Below are 19051 nucleotides of genomic sequence, written 5' to 3'. Positions count from 1 at the left end.
TATTGTTTAAAACACTAATAAAGCAGTCTGTGCTTTTTTTACACATACTATCTTAAATTAAATGCAAAATATGAAGTTATAATTTTTCTGGCACTAGCCAGTGTCAGATTAGCCTATTGAAGGTGAATAATATTCCTTTGACTTGCTCCAGTGAGGGAAGCTAGTATGCTTTCAGCTTGAATTTCTGGTTGTTCTCATTCTGTAGTCAGTCCTTGCTTTTTAAGTTTCTTGACTAATGCCCATCATGACTTTCATCTAGTTTTCTTATCTGTCACCTAGACACAGTTTGCCTGCCATTTTGTAAGGCCAACATATCCTGGTGAAATGGCATGTTTTGTTATAGTGGGCTTGATGCAGATAGTCCTCACTGTTCTGGTCAGCAACTACTTGAAAATTTGGTTTCCTTTAGAGGATGTTCACCACATTTCCCACTGTGACCTTGTCAGAAAGTGAGATGAACAATGCAGCTAGATCTTGCCAGCTGAGAATTAGAGTGAAGCTAACCAAAAGCAAGTTTAAGGCATAGATAACTTTGCATTTTTGAGAGCAGCAGACATTGGGAGCACCGGAGTGGCCTTTGTAAGGGATGTCAGAGGTAGTCGGTCTGCCTATTTTGCCTTTTTCTGGAGAAGATGGGAAGTGCTTGTTCAAGCCTGGGGCACTCCCAAGAGGTTGACTTTCACTCCAGATGCTCACCTACAGTTGAAGGCTCCATTCAGTGATGGTCATGGGAGCTACTACCAGGGAAAGAAAGACATTTCCAATAATAGGACATCAGTGCCTATGTCCTCTTTTGACATGAACAGCAACAAAACCAACATTGGCTCTGGCTTTCTACTCATTCTCCTTAGAGTTCATCCTTTCTACTTGCAGGGCAATAGCAAGAAAGTAAGTAAGCTACAACTTGCTCAGGGAATGACTTTGGACAGAGGATCAAGTTTTATTTAACATGTAGGGTAAGATCCCACCCCTGCTTAAAGCAAATACATGCGTTGGTTTGTCTAGCCTTGTCCTTGACCTAACCCTGCAGTTCACATTTCCAGAGACCTCTTCTGTTTCTGCTGCTGGAGCTGGGTGGTTTGAATTTGGCTCTGGATTGCCCTCTGAGGGAAAACAGATTTAAAATAAGGGAAATGGTTTGCCTAATATAGCTAATTCTGCACTTCACATCAGTTAATCTGGGTAAGTCATTGCCAGTTTAGTGTCAAATAGACAAAAATCAATACCTTGGGTATTTAAAAGCAGCCTTCTCTTTCCAGCCCCTCTAAATGAGCATCTTCCAGCTAAGTTGGGTCTGCCTTCCCTATCACTGCTGTCTGGCATTCACTTACACGTTAGAATTAAAAGCTACTACTTTCTGTAGAAGAGAATCTGCTGGGGACTGAAAGACCTTTTAACAGTGCTCATTAATGATCTTTCAGATACACAGTCCAGGCATGGCCTTCCCCACATATCATGGCCAATCAATAATACCAGTAAGACTTCTGATTAAAGCCCTGTCTTCATCAAATTTTTGGGGTGTTCCCCACAAAGACTGTTCATAGCTTGAGCTGCTTCATTTAGTGTGGGTTTTCATATTTTTTTTCCTTTGGGCAATGAAAATACTTCCATTGCATATTTCATTCTCTTCAGTCTCATCTAACTGCCACACAACTAATTATTGATAGGATTTCTACTATTTTCATTTGCTTTGTACTCTTCAGGGTAATGTCTTAACCCAAGTTTCCAGTGACAGATTTCATTCAACCATAAAGACATACTTGTTATAGGACAGTATAAAATCTTAGTTTTACAAACTTCAGATCTGAAGTACAAATTGGCAATAATTTGAACAGAAAAAGGAAGAAACTACATTTTCCTTTAGTTACTGAGAATATATATTCACTTGCCAACTCCAAGTGTGTTGCATAACTGGAGAAAACAGTAGAATATTACACTAAACCTGAATTAACAAGATCCATAGGTGATGTGACATTGCTAGTCAAGGCACAGGTTCAACAGAAACACTTGAATTAGGCCTGCTTTTTAAGTCCAGATGATTTCATGAGGTCCCTTCTAAGTACCCAGAGTGAGCCATATCCTTCACGGTGACTATCTGTAAACAAAGCAAAACATGACAGACTGAACAAGGAGCTGCCTAGAGCCAAAAGGAAAAGCCAGGTGTGTCCTCATGCTCACTGCATGCAATGCATAGGTGTACACATGCATCACTGGAGTGTCAGAAGTAACCAAAAGACCTTTGCTGATCTGGGCTCCAGCATGGAAACAGCTGGGCAGGACAAAGAGAGAATCAACTCTGGATTCATTTAAAGAAAATGGCATACAGCATTTTGACAACTTTAATGGGCAGAAAAAACAGTGAAAAATTGGTGCCATAATGCTTTCTAAAGCAGAAGGTATTGAGCAACTGTCCCTCTGAAAAAGCAAAGCCATTATTGTAGCCTGGATCTGGTGTTTAGCAAGCCATCTGTCAACATCTCAAATACAGAAAGCCACACTGACTGACTTTGCACACACGGTACAGTCTCTGTTTTACTGGCTTGTTAGCAGTCTAAAAAGAAGCAGAGAGGTAATTCACTAAAGGGTATCTGGTCTCTCTGAAAACCCTGAGACTTTTTCTCTGTTGTAACTCCATTCACCTCAGTGCTGTTGCATCAGAGATAGTCTTGGTCTAGTTTTTCTCCTGTTGGTTTTGGGGAAGCAGTAAAAGCCTGCTGTGTAATTGTGGTATCCAGAATCAGAAAAACAAAGGCAAAAGTCAATAAAGAAGGAGAACTTGGTGGACTACACTGAAAAGGTCTGGAATTCATGTGGTTGCTCATGAGCAGCAAAAGATCCTTAAATTTCACTCCTAGTAAAAACCCAAATCTTTACATAGCAGTAGCTTCTATGAGACTATTTCCTAGCTGCAAATCATCTCACAGACATTAAGAGTTAGTGGTACCTGCTACCCCATACAGGTTTACAGAACCTAAAGACATGGAAAACACCTTATTTATTCTGTTTGAAACAGGGAGCTGGCACAATAACTGATGTGGCCTCTCCCAGGTTGTATCAAACCGATTCTGCTCCCAATGTAGCAAAAGGGCTAAATAATCTCATGATGAGGAGCAAATTCTGCCTCTGGTTGTGGCTTGAATGCAAAAGGCTATTAGACAAGGTTTGGTGTGAACACTGTAGGCTACCTCTAACCTTGCAAGGATTTCACATTTTTGCCACTGGAAGCCACCCCAGGCTCTTTATTTGTTGTTCTGCTTTTTCCATGCCCATATCAATTCCATCAAATAATCGAATGTCTCAGTGACAAGAAAATTACTCGGACATTACAAAATAAAGAGCACATCAGCCATAAATCTGCACTTGCTGAATGACCATTCTTTCAATCTTAATGAGGCAGAATGGTTTCGAGATCATTTTAAGTGATCTGTACCATTATCGAGATGTTTAAAGTCCCCAAAACTGCTATTTTAGTCCTAACTTTGCTATCCAGATGGCAACTTCTAGTGATTAAAAAGCACAAGAAAAAAAAAAGGTTATTTTTAAGGATAAATGGTTCATAGCAAAATAAAAGGAGGTCTTTCACACATCTGAGCCTTTAGCAATCAGTCTGCCTTTGCCACACAGCACTGTGCTTGAAGCATGGAAATATTGTTAAAAGAAAAGGACTTCATTTGTGAGGAAAACCCACAAAGAAGGATTTCCTCATTCAGGAGAGAGATTGCTCATGGGCAAAAAAAATGTTTAGAGACTATTGGCAGACTGAAAAGCTGGAAGAATTCTGGGTCTCACCAGCAAAAGGAGCTCATCCTTCCGAATTTCACAGAGCAACAGCAAAGTGTAATGGCAAGCAAGGAAATTCTAAGGTGTTTTCTTTTTTTGGTGTTTTGTTGTTTGTTTGGGTTTTTTTGGCAGTGGTGGAGTTTTTTGTTTGCTTTATTGTTTACTAGACTTTTTCTACTATTTCATTTCTCTTCTTTCCATAACATACTGTTCTCTTTCTCCTAGTTGTAGAAAAAATGGACAATGTGACAGGTGGCCTGGAAACATCCCACAGAAGATATACAGAAAAGCTCACAGAGGTGGAGAGTGATCTGAAGAAATTAGGTAATCTACATACAAGCAAAGCTCCTTTGTATTATGACTCTGGGGTGTTCTCCTGGCAGATAGTGGCAGGAAATTTGTCTGAAAAATCTCTGCCTGTGACAAGATACAGCACTTCTATTCCAATTTCTCAAGTACTTGTGAAAGCACTTAAAAATAGTTCAGATCAGGTCTGCTTAGGATAGCATTTTAAGCATACTTCAAAATTTACAGTTCCCACTGAAATCACTTTGGAAGCATTTATACTTAAACAGACACCTAAAAGTTGTGCTTAGGAGAGAATCTTCTCTGAGGTATGTAAAACACAGCGGAAGCTGTTTCACAGAACAAGAGATTCTACATGAAGTGCAAATCTGTCACCCAGTCATCTTGATGCTGTTTTAGCAACTAAGATTCAAAACTAAAGGCCATTTTAAGAGGTGTACAAATAATCAGCTGTTCAAAATTCTTATGTCTGAGGCAAGTTGATTACTTCCATAAAATCTTTCTTGATCATCTCAGGGAATACAGGGCACAAGGTTGTTAAGAGTTCAGATCTTCCAATCACTATCAAAGTTCTCAATTTGCAGGAAGATGTAAAACAAAATCATGGATAAAGATTCTACTCTCTAAGTGTACATTCTTACCTTTCTTCCTATACACAGACATATTTTATTATATAAATTATTACATAGATATAAATATACACATACATGCATGTGCTTCTTGAAATAAATTTTGTTTAGCTTCATAAACCATATATTGAGATGTGCATTTCTATGAAAAATTGCTTGCTTGCAGCTTGATTATAATTTTTTACAACTTTTTCCCTTCAAAAAAGAGCTGGCTTCTAAAGTATTTACACACTGCATTTACTTCAAAGACATGGGGTGATATGTTCTTTTACTCACACTTATACAGAAGTAAATGTTACAACTGAATGCACGTGCAACCTTTTGGGTTATATTTGTGTTATTATATTACACTGATTAAATTTGCACAGCTTGGAGCACCTTTGATTCATTCGTGCCACATTTTTACACGCTGCTGGGTGGATGGCCAGTGAGATGCTCAGGACCATCATTTCCCATTTAAGTGGACTTGCCATGGAGGAAGTTAGGAGAGTTCTGTAGCAACTTTTGTAGGGAACATAAAGGTAAGAGTACTGCTGTAGGGCCAGAAGTATAACAGTGTGTGGTGAATGGAAGACAGGCCTTCAGAGATTAGCTTCAGGATGGCAGTTGTCAAGAGCTGTGTGAGGAACACAATATAATTTGAGCTATAGCCAAGAGATAAACATAGAGGCAAGAGCTGAGAAGATCCTGGAGTGAGATAAGCAGAAGAGAGAGGAACTGTGCTCAGGAAGATGTCCATCCACTAAAGACTCCATAAACACTTCAGGCTGAGGTCTCACAAGCCACCATTTGATGTTTGCCATCACAACTCATTCAAACACATCAGACAAAAGCTCCATACACAGCTGTATTCACTGTACTTTATGAAAACCATACTGCTCTCTCTTGGAGTCATCTGAAATGATGGACTCCATACTGCATAATTCATAAATATAGCTACACTTAGATGAGGACAAAAATATATGGACTGTGAGTAGGATAGTGAAGTGATTCAGGTCAAGAAAGGGAATATTCCCTGAAACCAAGTGTTGACTGCTTATTTCCTTGTTTTCTATGTCCTGGCTGAAAGGCTGTGCAGATTTATCACAGGGTTTTATCATACTCAGACAGGGCTTTATCATACTCAGACAGGCTTCCAGAAATATTCTGAAGGGCAGTGTAAGCAAGAGCAGAGATGTTTCTCAAACATCAAACTCAGACCATGAGGAAACAATAATGGCAAAATAAATGTCATTAAAAGCAATAGTAATGTATTAGAGAGAAAACCAGAAATACATCGCATGCTGACATATCCATAGTAGCCTGCTGGCAAAGCTTTTGTCTCTAAACCAGATTGTTTTAAAATAAGTAATAGACCTTTTTTAAAACTAAACCCAAGAATTTAAAAAAATGGAACTATATGTACTAAATCACAGTGAAGATTTTCCACCCTCCAAGAGGAAGAAAACATGAACAGCAAAAATAAACTCCCGAGCTTTCAGCAAAATCCAGTTGTAACTTCAAAACATACACTTACTGATACCCGTTTAATGTTTTGAATTCTGTTTACCGTTCAGTTTTCAGACAGAATACAGCATTATTTGAGTCCATATACTCATCAGTTGCTAACAATAGTTTTCCCATACATGAATACAGAATCACTGTTTGGTGGTCCTCAGCAAGACATGATTCCTCTTTGCTTTTTTTCTCTGTCTAGTGGCAGAATTTTGTTTAGTGGTTTCTCTTTGCTGGAAAAGATAGAAGTTCTACTGAGCAGTTTGTCAATCTGACTGTACTTAAAATACACTGTGCTGTTTTATACTGTATTTAAAAAAAAACTTATCCTAAAGACTTTCAAATTTTTTTCCTGTACAACAGATGACCAAGCTGGACAAAAAGCCTTGAATACTAACACTGAACTGTCCAGCTTCAGATCTGACATTCTGGCTCTTCGTCAGCAGCTTCATGACATTGCAGAAAAAACTACCAGAAACAAAGATACACTGGAGAAGCTCCAAGAGTCTGGAAATGCATTAGATGATAGACAGAGCCAAATGAAAAGTGCCTTAGACAGTAACTCTTTCATGATCATCAGTGTTAATAAGACTCTTCAGTCATATACTGGCTATATCAACAATCTTCAACAAGACACAAGTAATATCCAAACAAACCTGCAAAACCAAGTGCATTCTCATAATGTGGTCATCATGAACCTGAACAACTTAAACCTGACTCAAATACAGCAAAGAAATCTTATCAGTGTCCTGCAGAAGTCAATGGAAGATACAAGCTTGGCTATTCTAAAAATCAAGAATGACTTTCAAAATCTGCAGCAGGTTGTCCTTCAAGCCCGGAAGGACACTGACTGGCTTAAGGAGAAAGTACAAAATTTACAGACTTTGGCCGCCAACAATTCAGCATTGGCAAAAGCTAACAATGATACCCTTGAAGACATGAACAATCAGCTCAGCTCCTTCAGTGGGCAAATAGAGAACATCACCACAATTGCCCAAGCCAACGAACAAAATCTAAAGGATCTCCAGGAACAGCATAAAGGATATGAAAACAGAACTGCTGCCAAATTCAGCCATCTAGAAGAAAGGTTCCAAGTCTTTGAAACTGATATAGTCAATATCATTAGCAACATCAGCTACACTGCTCATCATCTACGGACTCTGACCAGCAATCTCAATGAGGTCAGGACAACTTGTACAGACACCTTAAGTAAACACTCAGATGAGCTGATTTTTATGAACAGCACATTAGCCAATATTCGTATAGACTCTGCATCTCTCAAGGTGCAACAGGATTTGATGAGGTCAAGGTTAGATGTTGAAGTTGCCAATTTGTCAGTAATCATGGAAGAAATGAAGCTGGTGGATTCCAAACATGGCCAGCTCATCAAGAACTTCACTATCCTACAAGGTATGCAGCTTCCCAAATGATGTCTATGCTGACTTGCATTACTTCTTTAGTTCTGTGGAAGTTTGCATGCTGATACAGAGTCCTGGGGTTTTCCATTATCTAATCCAAAACTTTGGAAATGTACATGTAGCTTGAATTTTCCTTACTAATTTTTCTATGCCTTCTTTACATAGCTAAAATGGAGATGTTATGAAAGAAAGTTCTGACTTAGCAAAATTTTATTCTGTCTGACTAACTGACTGGATCTGCTTTTGATTTAGTTTCTAAAATAAGCGAGTAAAGGTGTGGAACCTCAAGAAACCAATCCCTGCTAAGAAGGAAATGGCTAAAAAATATGTGTTGGACTATTCCCAGAAAGGTCCACCCTTGCTGAAAAACAAGTTACTATTTCACTTTAAGCCAGTTGTTAGTCTGCCAGAAAACATCCTACTTTATTTAGGTTTTAATCTTGGGATATTTTATTTTCTCCAGAAATAAATGGCATCAGGTTTAGGAGGTTTCTCCCAGCCAAGTATTATCCCAAATGAAAAGAACGCTCATATTTCCAACCTGATGTGAACCAGTCAGGCCTAAAACTCTAATCACAAATATAAATCCAGTGCTCCAAATAAGCTAAGGCTGAATTACAGCCAAGATTACATGTCAGTAACCCTAACCGTTCTCATTTCAACCAAGACTAAATGATTCCAGTTTGGGAATTTATCTCTGGAGGAGTTTAAATTATGTAGATGGGTGGGGGGGGGTGGGAAGGCATTGACAAGGGATTTACTCAGCTGTGATCAGAATCAAAAATTGTTTTGTTGTTTATTGCTGTCACAGTATTGCCATTTTCTGTTGGGGGTTATTGTTCCCTGTCCTGTTATAGCTGGACAGTTAGCAGCTTCTGGTCTTTCCCACAGTTGGCCTATTGCTCACTAGCCATCTTTTTGACATTCCATTATTGACAGAGCAGCAGACAGGGTCAGGAGAAAAAGTTCTGAGGTCTAAGAGCAGAGAGGTGAGACTAGAAGGAAAAGAGAGGGTGGCAGAGTGAGGAAACAGGACCATCAACACACAGGACCGTGTGCATCAATAGTACAGAGTGTGTCTTGCAGGGAGTGACACCTTGGCTGGTCACCTGGGGCACAGTATCCCGTATTTTGTGAAGGCTGATGAAAGAGCAACAATAGAGAAACTGGGAAGCAGATGTACTGTTATAAGCACTGGTGGAAGCAACTCTTAGCCTGGTTTCTGCATTGTTAAATATCCAGTGTTGCTGGTCTGACATGTACTAAACAAGGACCCCACGTGGGCTTTTTGTTTTGTTTTCTATGCATATCCCTACTTTGCATGTTTACATTGTTTCAGGTCCTCCTGGTCCCAGGGGACCTAAAGGTGACAGAGGCCCTCCAGGTCCTCTTGGCCCCGCTGGCCTAAAAGGACAAAAAGGAGAGAAAGGAGAGCCTGGACCACCAGGACCTGCAGGTGAGAAGGGCCCACCTGGGCCAGCTGGGCCACCAGGAGAAAAAGGAGGGAAAGGTTCAAGAGGATCGCCTGGCTCCAAAGGTCAGAGAGGTTCTCCTGGCAAGACTGGTCTGCCTGGACCAAGTGGAGACCCAGGGCCACCAGGTCCACAAGGCAAGGACGGTCCACCTGGGCCTCAAGGCCCACCAGGATTTCAAGGCCTGCAAGGAACTGTGGGAGAACCAGGGGTACCAGGACCTCGAGGACTACCTGGACTACCTGGAGTCCCTGGGCTGCCTGGTCCAAAGGGGCCACCTGGCCCACCAGGGCCACCAGGTCCAGGGATGCCAATGGCACTACAGAGTGAACCCACGTCAGTGCCCGAGGCTAATGGTAAGATATCAACACACTGCATCCACCTTCCGCTGACATACAGGTACATGTAGCAGACAGTGCTCACCACTTAGCTACTGCTTCAAATAACTTTACCTGCCTTAGACTAAGTCTCTGGGATTCCAGAGAATCCTCGTAAGAATCACAGAATGGCTTGAGTTGGAAGGAACCTGAAAGACTATCTAGTTCCAACCCCCTTGCCATGTACAGGGACACCTTCCACTAGACCAGGTTGCTCAAAGCCCCATTCAGCCTGGCCTTCAGCATTTCCAGGGATGGGGCATCCACAGCTCCTCTAGGCACAAAGAATCCTGTTAAGTGAAGCCATATGTGTTGGTCTTCTTTCTGATGACCTGAAACTGATATAAGTTAAAGTTTATGGCTAAAGAAAAGGTGGCAGTATTGTGAGTAATAAATAATTCCCTTGGCCACACAGTTTAGACTTGATTTTACCCAATGAGGATCCTATTAAGTAAATTCCCAAACTTTAAGTACTTCCTTAAGTACTTAAGGAAGCAGCATTCTGTAGATGAGTATGTGTTCCTCCACTTATTATTGGCCCTATTATTGGCCCATTTACTTACCAATGACAGGCTTAACACAAAAAAATTCACATCACAGGTTGTTCTCCTCATTGGAAAAACTATACAGAAAAGTGCTACTACTTTTCAATTGAAAGAGAAATTTTTGAAGAGGCAAAGTTATTCTGTGAAGAGAAAGCATCACGCTTGGTTATCATCAACAACAAAGAGGAGCAGGTAAGTACCTTCTCTTTCTGTTTTTCAAGGAGAGAGTTTGAAGTTGTTTAACATGTGGAAACCACAAGGTAAGTGTGAAGCTGAGAGCATCATGAATTCATATAGTGAAGTAGACACAGTGATTGACTCATTAGCATTTTGTCCACCCTCTTCTTGATCAGCAGCTTCTCCTTCTGCAGAATGGCAGTGTGAACAGAGCTGGTGCTGACCCTGAATGTGGTGGGCACAGAGCAGTCAGAAAGGTTGCTGAGAATTGTAGAAGTTTTGAACCCTTAAAGATGAAATCCATTGTGCCTTGCATATTATCAAAAATGCATTTTTTGCATCAGTCTGATTTAATACATGCAGCTTAAGACTACTGTGACCCAAGAATATTTTTAATCTGACTATAAATCTAACTTTACTTTTAATACTATTCAGCACAGCAGTGGGGATGTCAAGGTGCAACTGCTTACTCTTTGTGGGTTTTTTTTTTTCAATTTGTATCTATAAGATGTTAGATGTGACTTTATGTCAACCTAATTTTCATGCTTAGCTCTCTCTATCTCATATGCAAACACAGCAATGGATTCTACTTTGGGCAAGGGGTCACAAGGCCAACTTCTGACACATATCTTCAGTTTAAAAAAATTTCTCTGGCCCTTCCTATTCTGATAACAAGACATTCATGAAACCAGTGTAGCTTATTGGCTCCAAAGACAGTTGTTCTTGTTATGAACTAAAATCTTTCTTTCACAGCAATGGATAAAAAGGCAGATTTTTGGGAAAGGCAGCTTCTGGATTGGACTAACGGATTCAGAGAAGGAAAATGAATGGAGATGGCTGGATGGATCCTTACCAGTTTACACGTACGTAAATAAAATACTGCTACCACTCTTGCTAACACTTCTAAAAGCAGCATCTAGAAATTGTCCAATGGATCCAGATGGCTGTAGATGCCAATGATGTAATTTTTTACTGAGGGTGCTGTTGAACGTTTTTTTTCTCTCTCCCTTCTCCTTGCACAAGGCTTTCTTTCCTTGCCAGAAAGAAAACTGGATGTTGAATGAAAGAATCACATAACTAAACAGTGCAGTGTTTCTTGCCAAAATGTTTGCTCCTGACTTTTATTACGAAGTTGAGATGGAAAGCACAGACAGTTTAACTGTTTTGGTTTGAATTTTCCTTATTTGCATTACAACTGGCTATAAATAGAGTATTCATTCTGATAAAAAATGACCAGTCCTTAGATAAAGCCCAAATCCAAGTGGAAAGCATTAAATATAAGGAAAATGCATGAAATAAGGATGTCTATGCTTTGGCCAGCTGAGAAATGAATTGGCAGCTCTCCAGGAATCCTACAGCTACACCTAATTTGTCCTAAATGGAACAGATTGCAACCACCCAAATTTTTAATACTGAGAAGTAGGCTAAAGAGTTTATAGAGCCGAGCGTGCTGTGCTTCAGAAAAACAGACTACAGTCAGTCAGATGTTACAAAATGATTAGCTGTGATCTCATTGGTGTTCATTTACATGAAAAAACACGGAAAAATTCAGATGCATTTCAAATGAGCCGTAATATTTTCCTTTTTTCTCCCTCCCCATTTTCATCTTTCTTTCTCTTTATGGCAGCACTGTGACTGATTCCCACTTCAGGCACTGCTTTTAAAATGTTTCCACTACACCATGGTTTTAGGTGCTCTGGTGTAACCTCAGAGCTGTTGGTTACTGATTTTCAGAGTATTTCATTACTTCTGGAAAGCTGTGTGTCCTCCCAGGTGCCTGGTTGGACACTCTGTGTCAGGCAGGCATGTTTTTTAGCTGAGCATGGACTGTGTCAGCCAGCAACCACAAGCTCCCTTCAACAACCTGTTTCTTCAGGAAAATGGAGCTTTTAAGTCCTGAGGTTGGAAGTGTTTCTCATTCATTAAACAAAAACAGGATGAGGAAACACTTGCTGCAAGATTTTTTACAAATGCTGCGTTCAGTTTCACCACCAAAGTTAATAATCTCAAAAGGATGTGTGTATATATACTCTGTACATTCCTTATAAGTCAAAAAAATTCCCTTCCCATCTAAGCATGTGTCCCTCAAACACGTACATCTTTGCTGTTCCTTCCAAGATGCGCTGGTTCAGTCAGAGAGCTGAGCGTCTTTGCAGTGAGCAAGGGCAGGGTGTTGCCATCTTGGCAGTACCTGGGAACTTGTGGGCTCTTCTCAGTCCCAGCTGCCAACAGGAATGCAGTTTGCAGGTTTTGCAGGCTTGGAGCAATGCACATGGAGCATGGAGCACTCCCACTATGTGTGCATGTACATTCAGGAACTAAAATAAAATTCATCAGTCTAAATTTAGGTCTCTGAGTTTTGGCAGCCCAAGGCTGAATAGATTCCCTCGTCTGTAATACATCTGTTTTCCATTTTCAGCAAGAGTCATGTATTGTTTGTTTCAGTGTGTATTTCCCGTTCAGAACAGATCTCATGATGTTTTCGTTAATTTCTTGTGGTGAAAAACTGCCATGTGTGCTGTGTTGTGCAATCATATCTCTTGCTTTTTCGTTGAAAGAAACTGGAAAACTGGGCAGCCTGATAACTGGAGTCATGGGCATGGGCCAGGGGAAGATTGTGCCGGGTTGATCTATGCTGGGCTCTGGAATGACTTCTACTGTGAAGATGTTAACAATTTCATTTGTGAAAAAGACATGGACAAAGGTAAGCAAGGCACTTGGTTTGATTATTTCACCATGCCCATAGTAACTGTCCCACAGCTAGAGGTGAGAAGACCCAGGCTAAATGCAATGGCAGTACCTTGTTGAGGAAGAGGGAGAATCACATGTGCAGCACTTCTACTCTGATCCAGCCCAACATGCGCTTTTCTAATACTCTGAGTGTCGTAGGTACTGGATTTATTGCACTTGGAAAGAGCAGTCTCGAAGCTGGCCATAGCCATGGCATACTCTGCATCTTGACCATCTCCTGTAGACTTTAAACATGCCTAGAATTTCAGACATGATTTGGCACGTGCTCAAGACCCTAGTCACACTGGAAGATGTTTTTATAGGCTCAATGGCCATGCAACAGGACAAGCTGAACTTGGGATGACTCAGGCACCAGCCTTCAAACACCAGAAAGGCTTCGTTTTGAGAGTTTGTGCAACAGGAGGCACTTGGTGACTGCTGAGGAGGTCTTACAATTCCCGTCACTACCCGAAGATGTCCCATAGGACTGATAAGCTGGGTCCACAGACCATAAGCAATTCATCTCTTGCAGCTGGAGTGAAGGACTCATAAACTGCCAGTGTGGCCGAGCAGTAGCCCAGGTCATTGCCACAGGGTATCTCTTTTTGTTGATACAGTCATTTCTGCAAGAGCAGGGGACAGGTGGTTCACATGGCTGCTTAGAGCTCAGCCACATCATGACAGAATTAGGTAGTGTTTGTGTTCATGGTGGGGCTCTGCCTGAAACATTATCTCCTCCATACAACCTGTTTAAACATTGCTTTGCCAGGGGTGCCTGGCTGCTCCAGTTGGAAACTTGTCGGCTGAATTTCAGAGAAGGCAGACATAAATGTCAGCTAGAGCCAAAATTACATCCCATCCATAGAAATGCCCCTTAAACCAAAACAAAACAAAGTGCTGAACAAGCTTTGTGTGTGTATAATTCTGTTTGGATGCCCAGAATGAAGGACCATGTGTAAGTAATAATGGAATTTGCTCTAGTTTTCCTACATACATTTGTTATTTTAAGAAAACTTCATGGTTTACAAATATTTATCCTCCAGGACATACAGGATCTGAATATGAATCTTCTTAAATTTTTTATATACCTTGATCTCTGTAAGTTTTCTTTTTGCAAATTTGGTTAATCTTCACAGGTTTTTTACAAGATTTTTTTTCTCTTTGTTTTTCTTTTTTCTCTCATACTCTAGGGCAAATATTTGGTGTGTAATAGGCTGTGACTTTACAGATACCTACATATTATGAAAATCTATGTAAAGAAGAAAATCCTGGGAGAGAGCAGCATCGACTTCCAAAATTAAATATTAAAAAAAAGAAAAAAGCAAGCACTGAAAACTGATTTAAAAGCATAAAGGAATTTAATAGCAACTCTTCTCCAGCATCCTGCAATTATTCGAGGCCTTTCAACCCACAGCATCAAGAAATACCGTTGGACTAATTCTGTTATAGGTTTTCTTCCCAACTAGTAACCACGTACATAAGCAACTTGTGTCTTCTGAGAAAAGACATTCCATCAATCTGAGTAAGACTGCTGGTCACTCATATAGAAAAACATATAAAGCAACTGTGTAAACAGTTGTTTCATTTGCTAAAATCCCAAATGTAGGAAAATTATACAGATACACGAATATATAGATTTTATATAAATATATATATATAGTCCAACTCTTATCAATAATATGGAATATACTTTTAAGAGCTTTTAAAACTTTGTATTTTTGTACAAAATATTTGCTTTTTACAATTGTTCTCTTTTTTACTGACTTTTTTTTACAAATATAGTGCACAGGGGCCAAAGAAAACAATAAAGGTACTAATAATTCATTAGGGTTTACTGTCAGGCCTAGCTCAGCAGTAGAGAAATATTTTTCCATTTAGAAATATTTGTACTTTCCCAGATGATTTGTTCTGGTTAAATAACTTTTAAAGCGGATTTTAGGTAGTGTTTTCCTTACTCTATGCAATCTAGTCTGCGTGTGTAACAATTAGGTTGACTAAGGACTAGATACTCAATAGCTCTGATCACAGCCAGTGTTCCACTGACCATGTTAATAAAAGCTTTTCCTTCCTTCCTTCCTTTCTTCCTTCCTTCCTGCCTGCCTGCCTGCCTGCCTTCCTACCTTGCTGCCTTTTCTGCCTGCCTGCCTGCCTTCCTGCTTGTCTACCTCCCTTCTATCCAGCCTGCCTGCTTTCCTGCCATCCTGCCATCCTACATTCCTTCCACTCATGAGAAAATGCCACAGAAGTAAATCACCAGCTTTTGAGAATGATATTGAAATGTTTTCATTCCTTCTCCCTTCTTGTAAGGAATTCTGCCCCAGTAGGTGCTACACATACTGCAAGTCAAGCCCAGCTGAGAGACTTTATGGAAAGAGAAACAAAGAAGCTGCACACATTGAAATATGTTTGTTTTTAAGACAGATTTCAAGATCTGGTAAGAAGGACATGCCATACTCAACTTGCACTTCTCCTCAGTGCTTTGTAAACCAATCTCTCTGTTTTCTTGGACCAGTACTTCTCTCCCAAACAAAGTAGAAAATAAAATATGCTGCAAAACAGAAGGAGATGATATCATTACGCAGCCAGTTTCCTCCACAGTCCCATGTGCTGTCGTCTAGGCAGCAGCATTGTTTATCACGAATTTAAAAAATTAGCAGTTAAATTCATTAGCAGAAACTCTTGTATTTGTTCCCAGTTTTTATACTCTTTGCATGTCCACATGCTATATGATGAAGGAAGTTGTTTCGGCTTCTTGGGAAGGAGAAATGTTTTTCCGTTGCCTCCTGACCTGCCGTTTACCTTGGCTGAATGCAGATATATTTGTTGAAATACTCCAGCTCTGTTGGAAACAGACAAGATTTTGTACTTCAGATTTTCAAATATTGCTCCTAAACCCAACCAATTAAAGACTGCTGCTTCCCTACGTCTCACACTCTCTCCAGTATTTTAAATTTGAATTATGATTTTCTTTAAAAATACACAAAATATTAGATTTGGGAAGCTGTCCTGTGGGTACAAATTAGATATGAGACAGGAACAACACGAAAATTGCAGATGCTTAATTAAAAGCGAGAGGTCTGTGCATTTCAGCTGCAGAAACCATGCCATCTTGGAGGTAGGGCTTTTCTTCAGACAGTCTGGATTTCCTGAGGCTTTTCTTTTGGCTTTTTCATCAGGTTTTGAATACAACTTGATTCTACCATACACTCTTGTCATGCTGTACCTGGGAGTCGCATGTAGATGCATTCTGTACTGTTTACATATATAGTTACACAATGTCTATGGAGATAATGTTAAACTGCTAATTTTGGATAATGAGTTAAAAAACTATTATTTTGCATGCCCGGAGAGCCTTACAAACCCTGGTGAGTGGAGCCTTGCAGAGCCACACTGAAATAGAAGCGCTGCTACCTTTGTTTTGAATGTTGGCTTATTTAGGTGAAATAACCCCCTTTGGAGCATCTGCCACATTAAATGACATTCTTCCTGCTTTTTACTGATATCATAAACTTCTCTCACCAAAAGAAGCCAATGAGAAACCCTGTTTAAGCCCAAGCTGTACTGCTTCCTTGCCCCGATTTCATCCTTCTCTTCCTTCAGCAATAGCAGTGATGGTACATATCAAGATCAGATGATCCAAGAGCCATCTAATGTCTTCCAGTCAGAGGAGTGACATGCTAAGGACATCGAGAAATGAAATGTGACTGGACTTACACCTTCTGTTCACACGTTTGAATGAAATGCTGCAGCTGTGCAGCAAACTGGCTGGAGAGGGGTGCTGCAGTTGCATGCCTAGCATGTCCAGTCATCCTTAAAAAGTGTCCTGAGCAACCAGGTGGACTGAGACAGACCATACTTTTGACCTAGTATTCCTGCAGGAGGGAAACAGAGGTGTTAAGTGGCAACAAAGATTGAAATCACTGAGAAGGCCAAGGGAGTGTTAAGACAGCTCAGGAACCTGTCACAGAATGGACAGATTGGCAGGGATGTGAGCGGGACACCAGAATGGGCCAAAAAATTGTCATGAAAGTCAGAGTGGCCACTCTTTAGTGGGAAAACATCCCCATTAAATCTGTTTTCTGTATGGTTTGAGTGATAACACAGCTTGTTTGGAAAGTTTTAAGTGACAGGAAATTATTCTGTCCCAGCTCAAGTTTTGGCCTTCTTATGCACAAACACTGTAACTTGTACTGAGCACACATTCCCATCATCCTTTTTCTTGTTTTACATCAAACTAAATGCAAGTTCATATACCCTGGCAAGCACTGAGACTTTGGGAAGAAACGGAGGAAAAGACAGAGAGGGTGCAAAGTCATTGTGATATACATTCAGTGCTGAATTTCTTAATGTGATTTCTGACTCGTTTCATTAATTTATTTGGAAACACCTTCAGCTGATTAGAGCTTATAAATTTCAAACTCTCATTCTCTTTGATGTCTATAAATAATACCTGCAAATGTTCCAATAAAGGAATGACTAAGTGGAGACATGGAAGTGAATGTTGTTTACTCTGTGCATGCATGCGTAACCAAGAGAGATGTGGAGCCAGATGCAGTCATAGGTATTAAAAATCTGATGAAAATTATTTCCATTAAAGCCTTCCTTCTCACTTACACCATCCTAGTTCTAAACATGACTGTGGCTATCTTATCCCTTAATTGCATTTTTTGTGCCTTTTTCTTGCAGCACCTCAGTGCTGGGAACATAGCTTCAAATGTAAGAGCTGAAAAAAGACCTTTAAGAAGGGCTGAAGAAGCAAGAATTCCCTTTGCTGTTTACTGTTCTCACAGACAAAGCATTTCAGATGGGTCTGAAATGCTCTACTCAGGATATCCAGGTGAAGGATATCCTGAGTAGAGCGGGATCAGTCCCTACATTAGCCATTATGGTAACAAAATTAAATTGGCTGTTTATAATGGCTACTCTGATCTTGCTATTCCTCTCTCACTCAATTGGCTGGCCTCCTCCTTTAATTTTCTGTTCCTGGCAAGTAGCTCCTCTGTTCTTAGCAAGTGACAGAAGTGGTGTCCAATCACTGGCAAGACAAGGAGCTGGTTGGAGGGCAGCCACTGGCAGGCAGAGGAAACTGCTCTGCAGGGAATAGGGGAAAGGTGGCTGAGTCAACTCAGGTGTGAGAAAATAAAACCACTTTTGCCCAGTGAAGCTTCCTTGATTAAAAGCACAGCAGCTCACACAGCTGCAGCATCCAAAGGGAACAAAATGTCTCCAGCCTCAGCCTCCAGACTTGCTTTGTTTTCCCCCTCCCCCTTCTGCAGATGTCTCTGTGCCCCCTGGAGATGTTTGCTCCTCCATGGGCACCCAGCTACCCCTGGAGCAAGCTCTGTGCTGCCACGTGCAGGTATCAGGGATCACACAGGTGAGAGGCTGGCAGTGGGACAGCTGCCCATGCCTGGCACTCCCCTCCACTGGGACATCCAAGGCTTGGGCAGGAGCAGGAAGAGGAGGTTCCCAGTGCTTACCCACACTCACTCAAAGGTAGTTTGGGTATCTATAGATGGGAAAGCACAATGCATTATGTACAAAACCCTTGTTCCCCAGAAACCACGCCTTTCTGAAACCAGAGCCTGTTTGTTCATTCACCATCTCCTTCTCATTTTTTCCATGCTGTTCAGTGGAAAGGAAAAAAAAAAACTTGGCTAAAAATTTTTTTGAAAGTTCTCATGTGTTTTCTTTCATAGGGTGGAATACGTTTGTTTTTTTCTGTCCATCTGGCTCAGAGATGAAAAAAACATTCTTTGATTTCTTTTTCAAAATAAACTCAGTGTAACACTCTAAATTTTGTGTGGAGGGTTGTTTTTTTTTTAGACCAGAACAATAAAAGCAAATTACTAGGCAAATAATGCTCTTTTTAGAGAAGATCTTTCATACTGTGAGGATTTTCTTATCCAGAGAGCTTCCCAGAGGCATGTAAGTATTGCCAACCCCATTTTAAGACTGGAGGAAAAAGGAGATTTTCAAGAATATGATTCATTGTAATGTCTCAGTTTTAGGGATTTTGTTTTCGTATATGGGGAAGATGATTTTTAGAGGTGACTTTTTCCAATGAAAACAACATTATCACAGAGCAAATTATTTTTCATACATGTCAGTGAGGGGAATGGA

General features: G+C 40.4%; 1 protein-coding gene across 1 annotated transcript in view; it reads left to right on the top strand.

The window, feature by feature from the left end:
- Positions 1 to 17413, top strand: part of COLEC12 (collectin subfamily member 12) — a 102340-nt gene extending 84927 nt beyond the window's left edge. The window contains exons 4-10 of the mRNA XM_064655683.1: positions 4006 to 4104; positions 6573 to 7619; positions 8967 to 9455; positions 10077 to 10213; positions 10952 to 11061; positions 12757 to 12902; positions 14119 to 17413. Coding sequence (XP_064511753.1) covers positions 4006 to 4104; positions 6573 to 7619; positions 8967 to 9455; positions 10077 to 10213; positions 10952 to 11061; positions 12757 to 12902; positions 14119 to 14138 — 2048 coding nt within the window. The 3' untranslated portion in view covers positions 14139 to 17413. The remainder of the gene's footprint in view (positions 1 to 4005; positions 4105 to 6572; positions 7620 to 8966; positions 9456 to 10076; positions 10214 to 10951; positions 11062 to 12756; positions 12903 to 14118) is intronic.
- Positions 17414 to 19051: the final 1638 nt, after the last annotated feature.

This window comes from Pseudopipra pipra, chromosome 1 (assembly GCF_036250125.1).
Source record: "Pseudopipra pipra isolate bDixPip1 chromosome 1, bDixPip1.hap1, whole genome shotgun sequence".
In the NCBI taxonomy this organism is placed as follows: domain Eukaryota; kingdom Metazoa; phylum Chordata; class Aves; order Passeriformes; family Pipridae; genus Pseudopipra; species Pseudopipra pipra.
The sequence above is the reverse complement of the archived record's forward strand: the minus strand, read 5'-3'. Positions and strand labels throughout refer to the sequence as shown.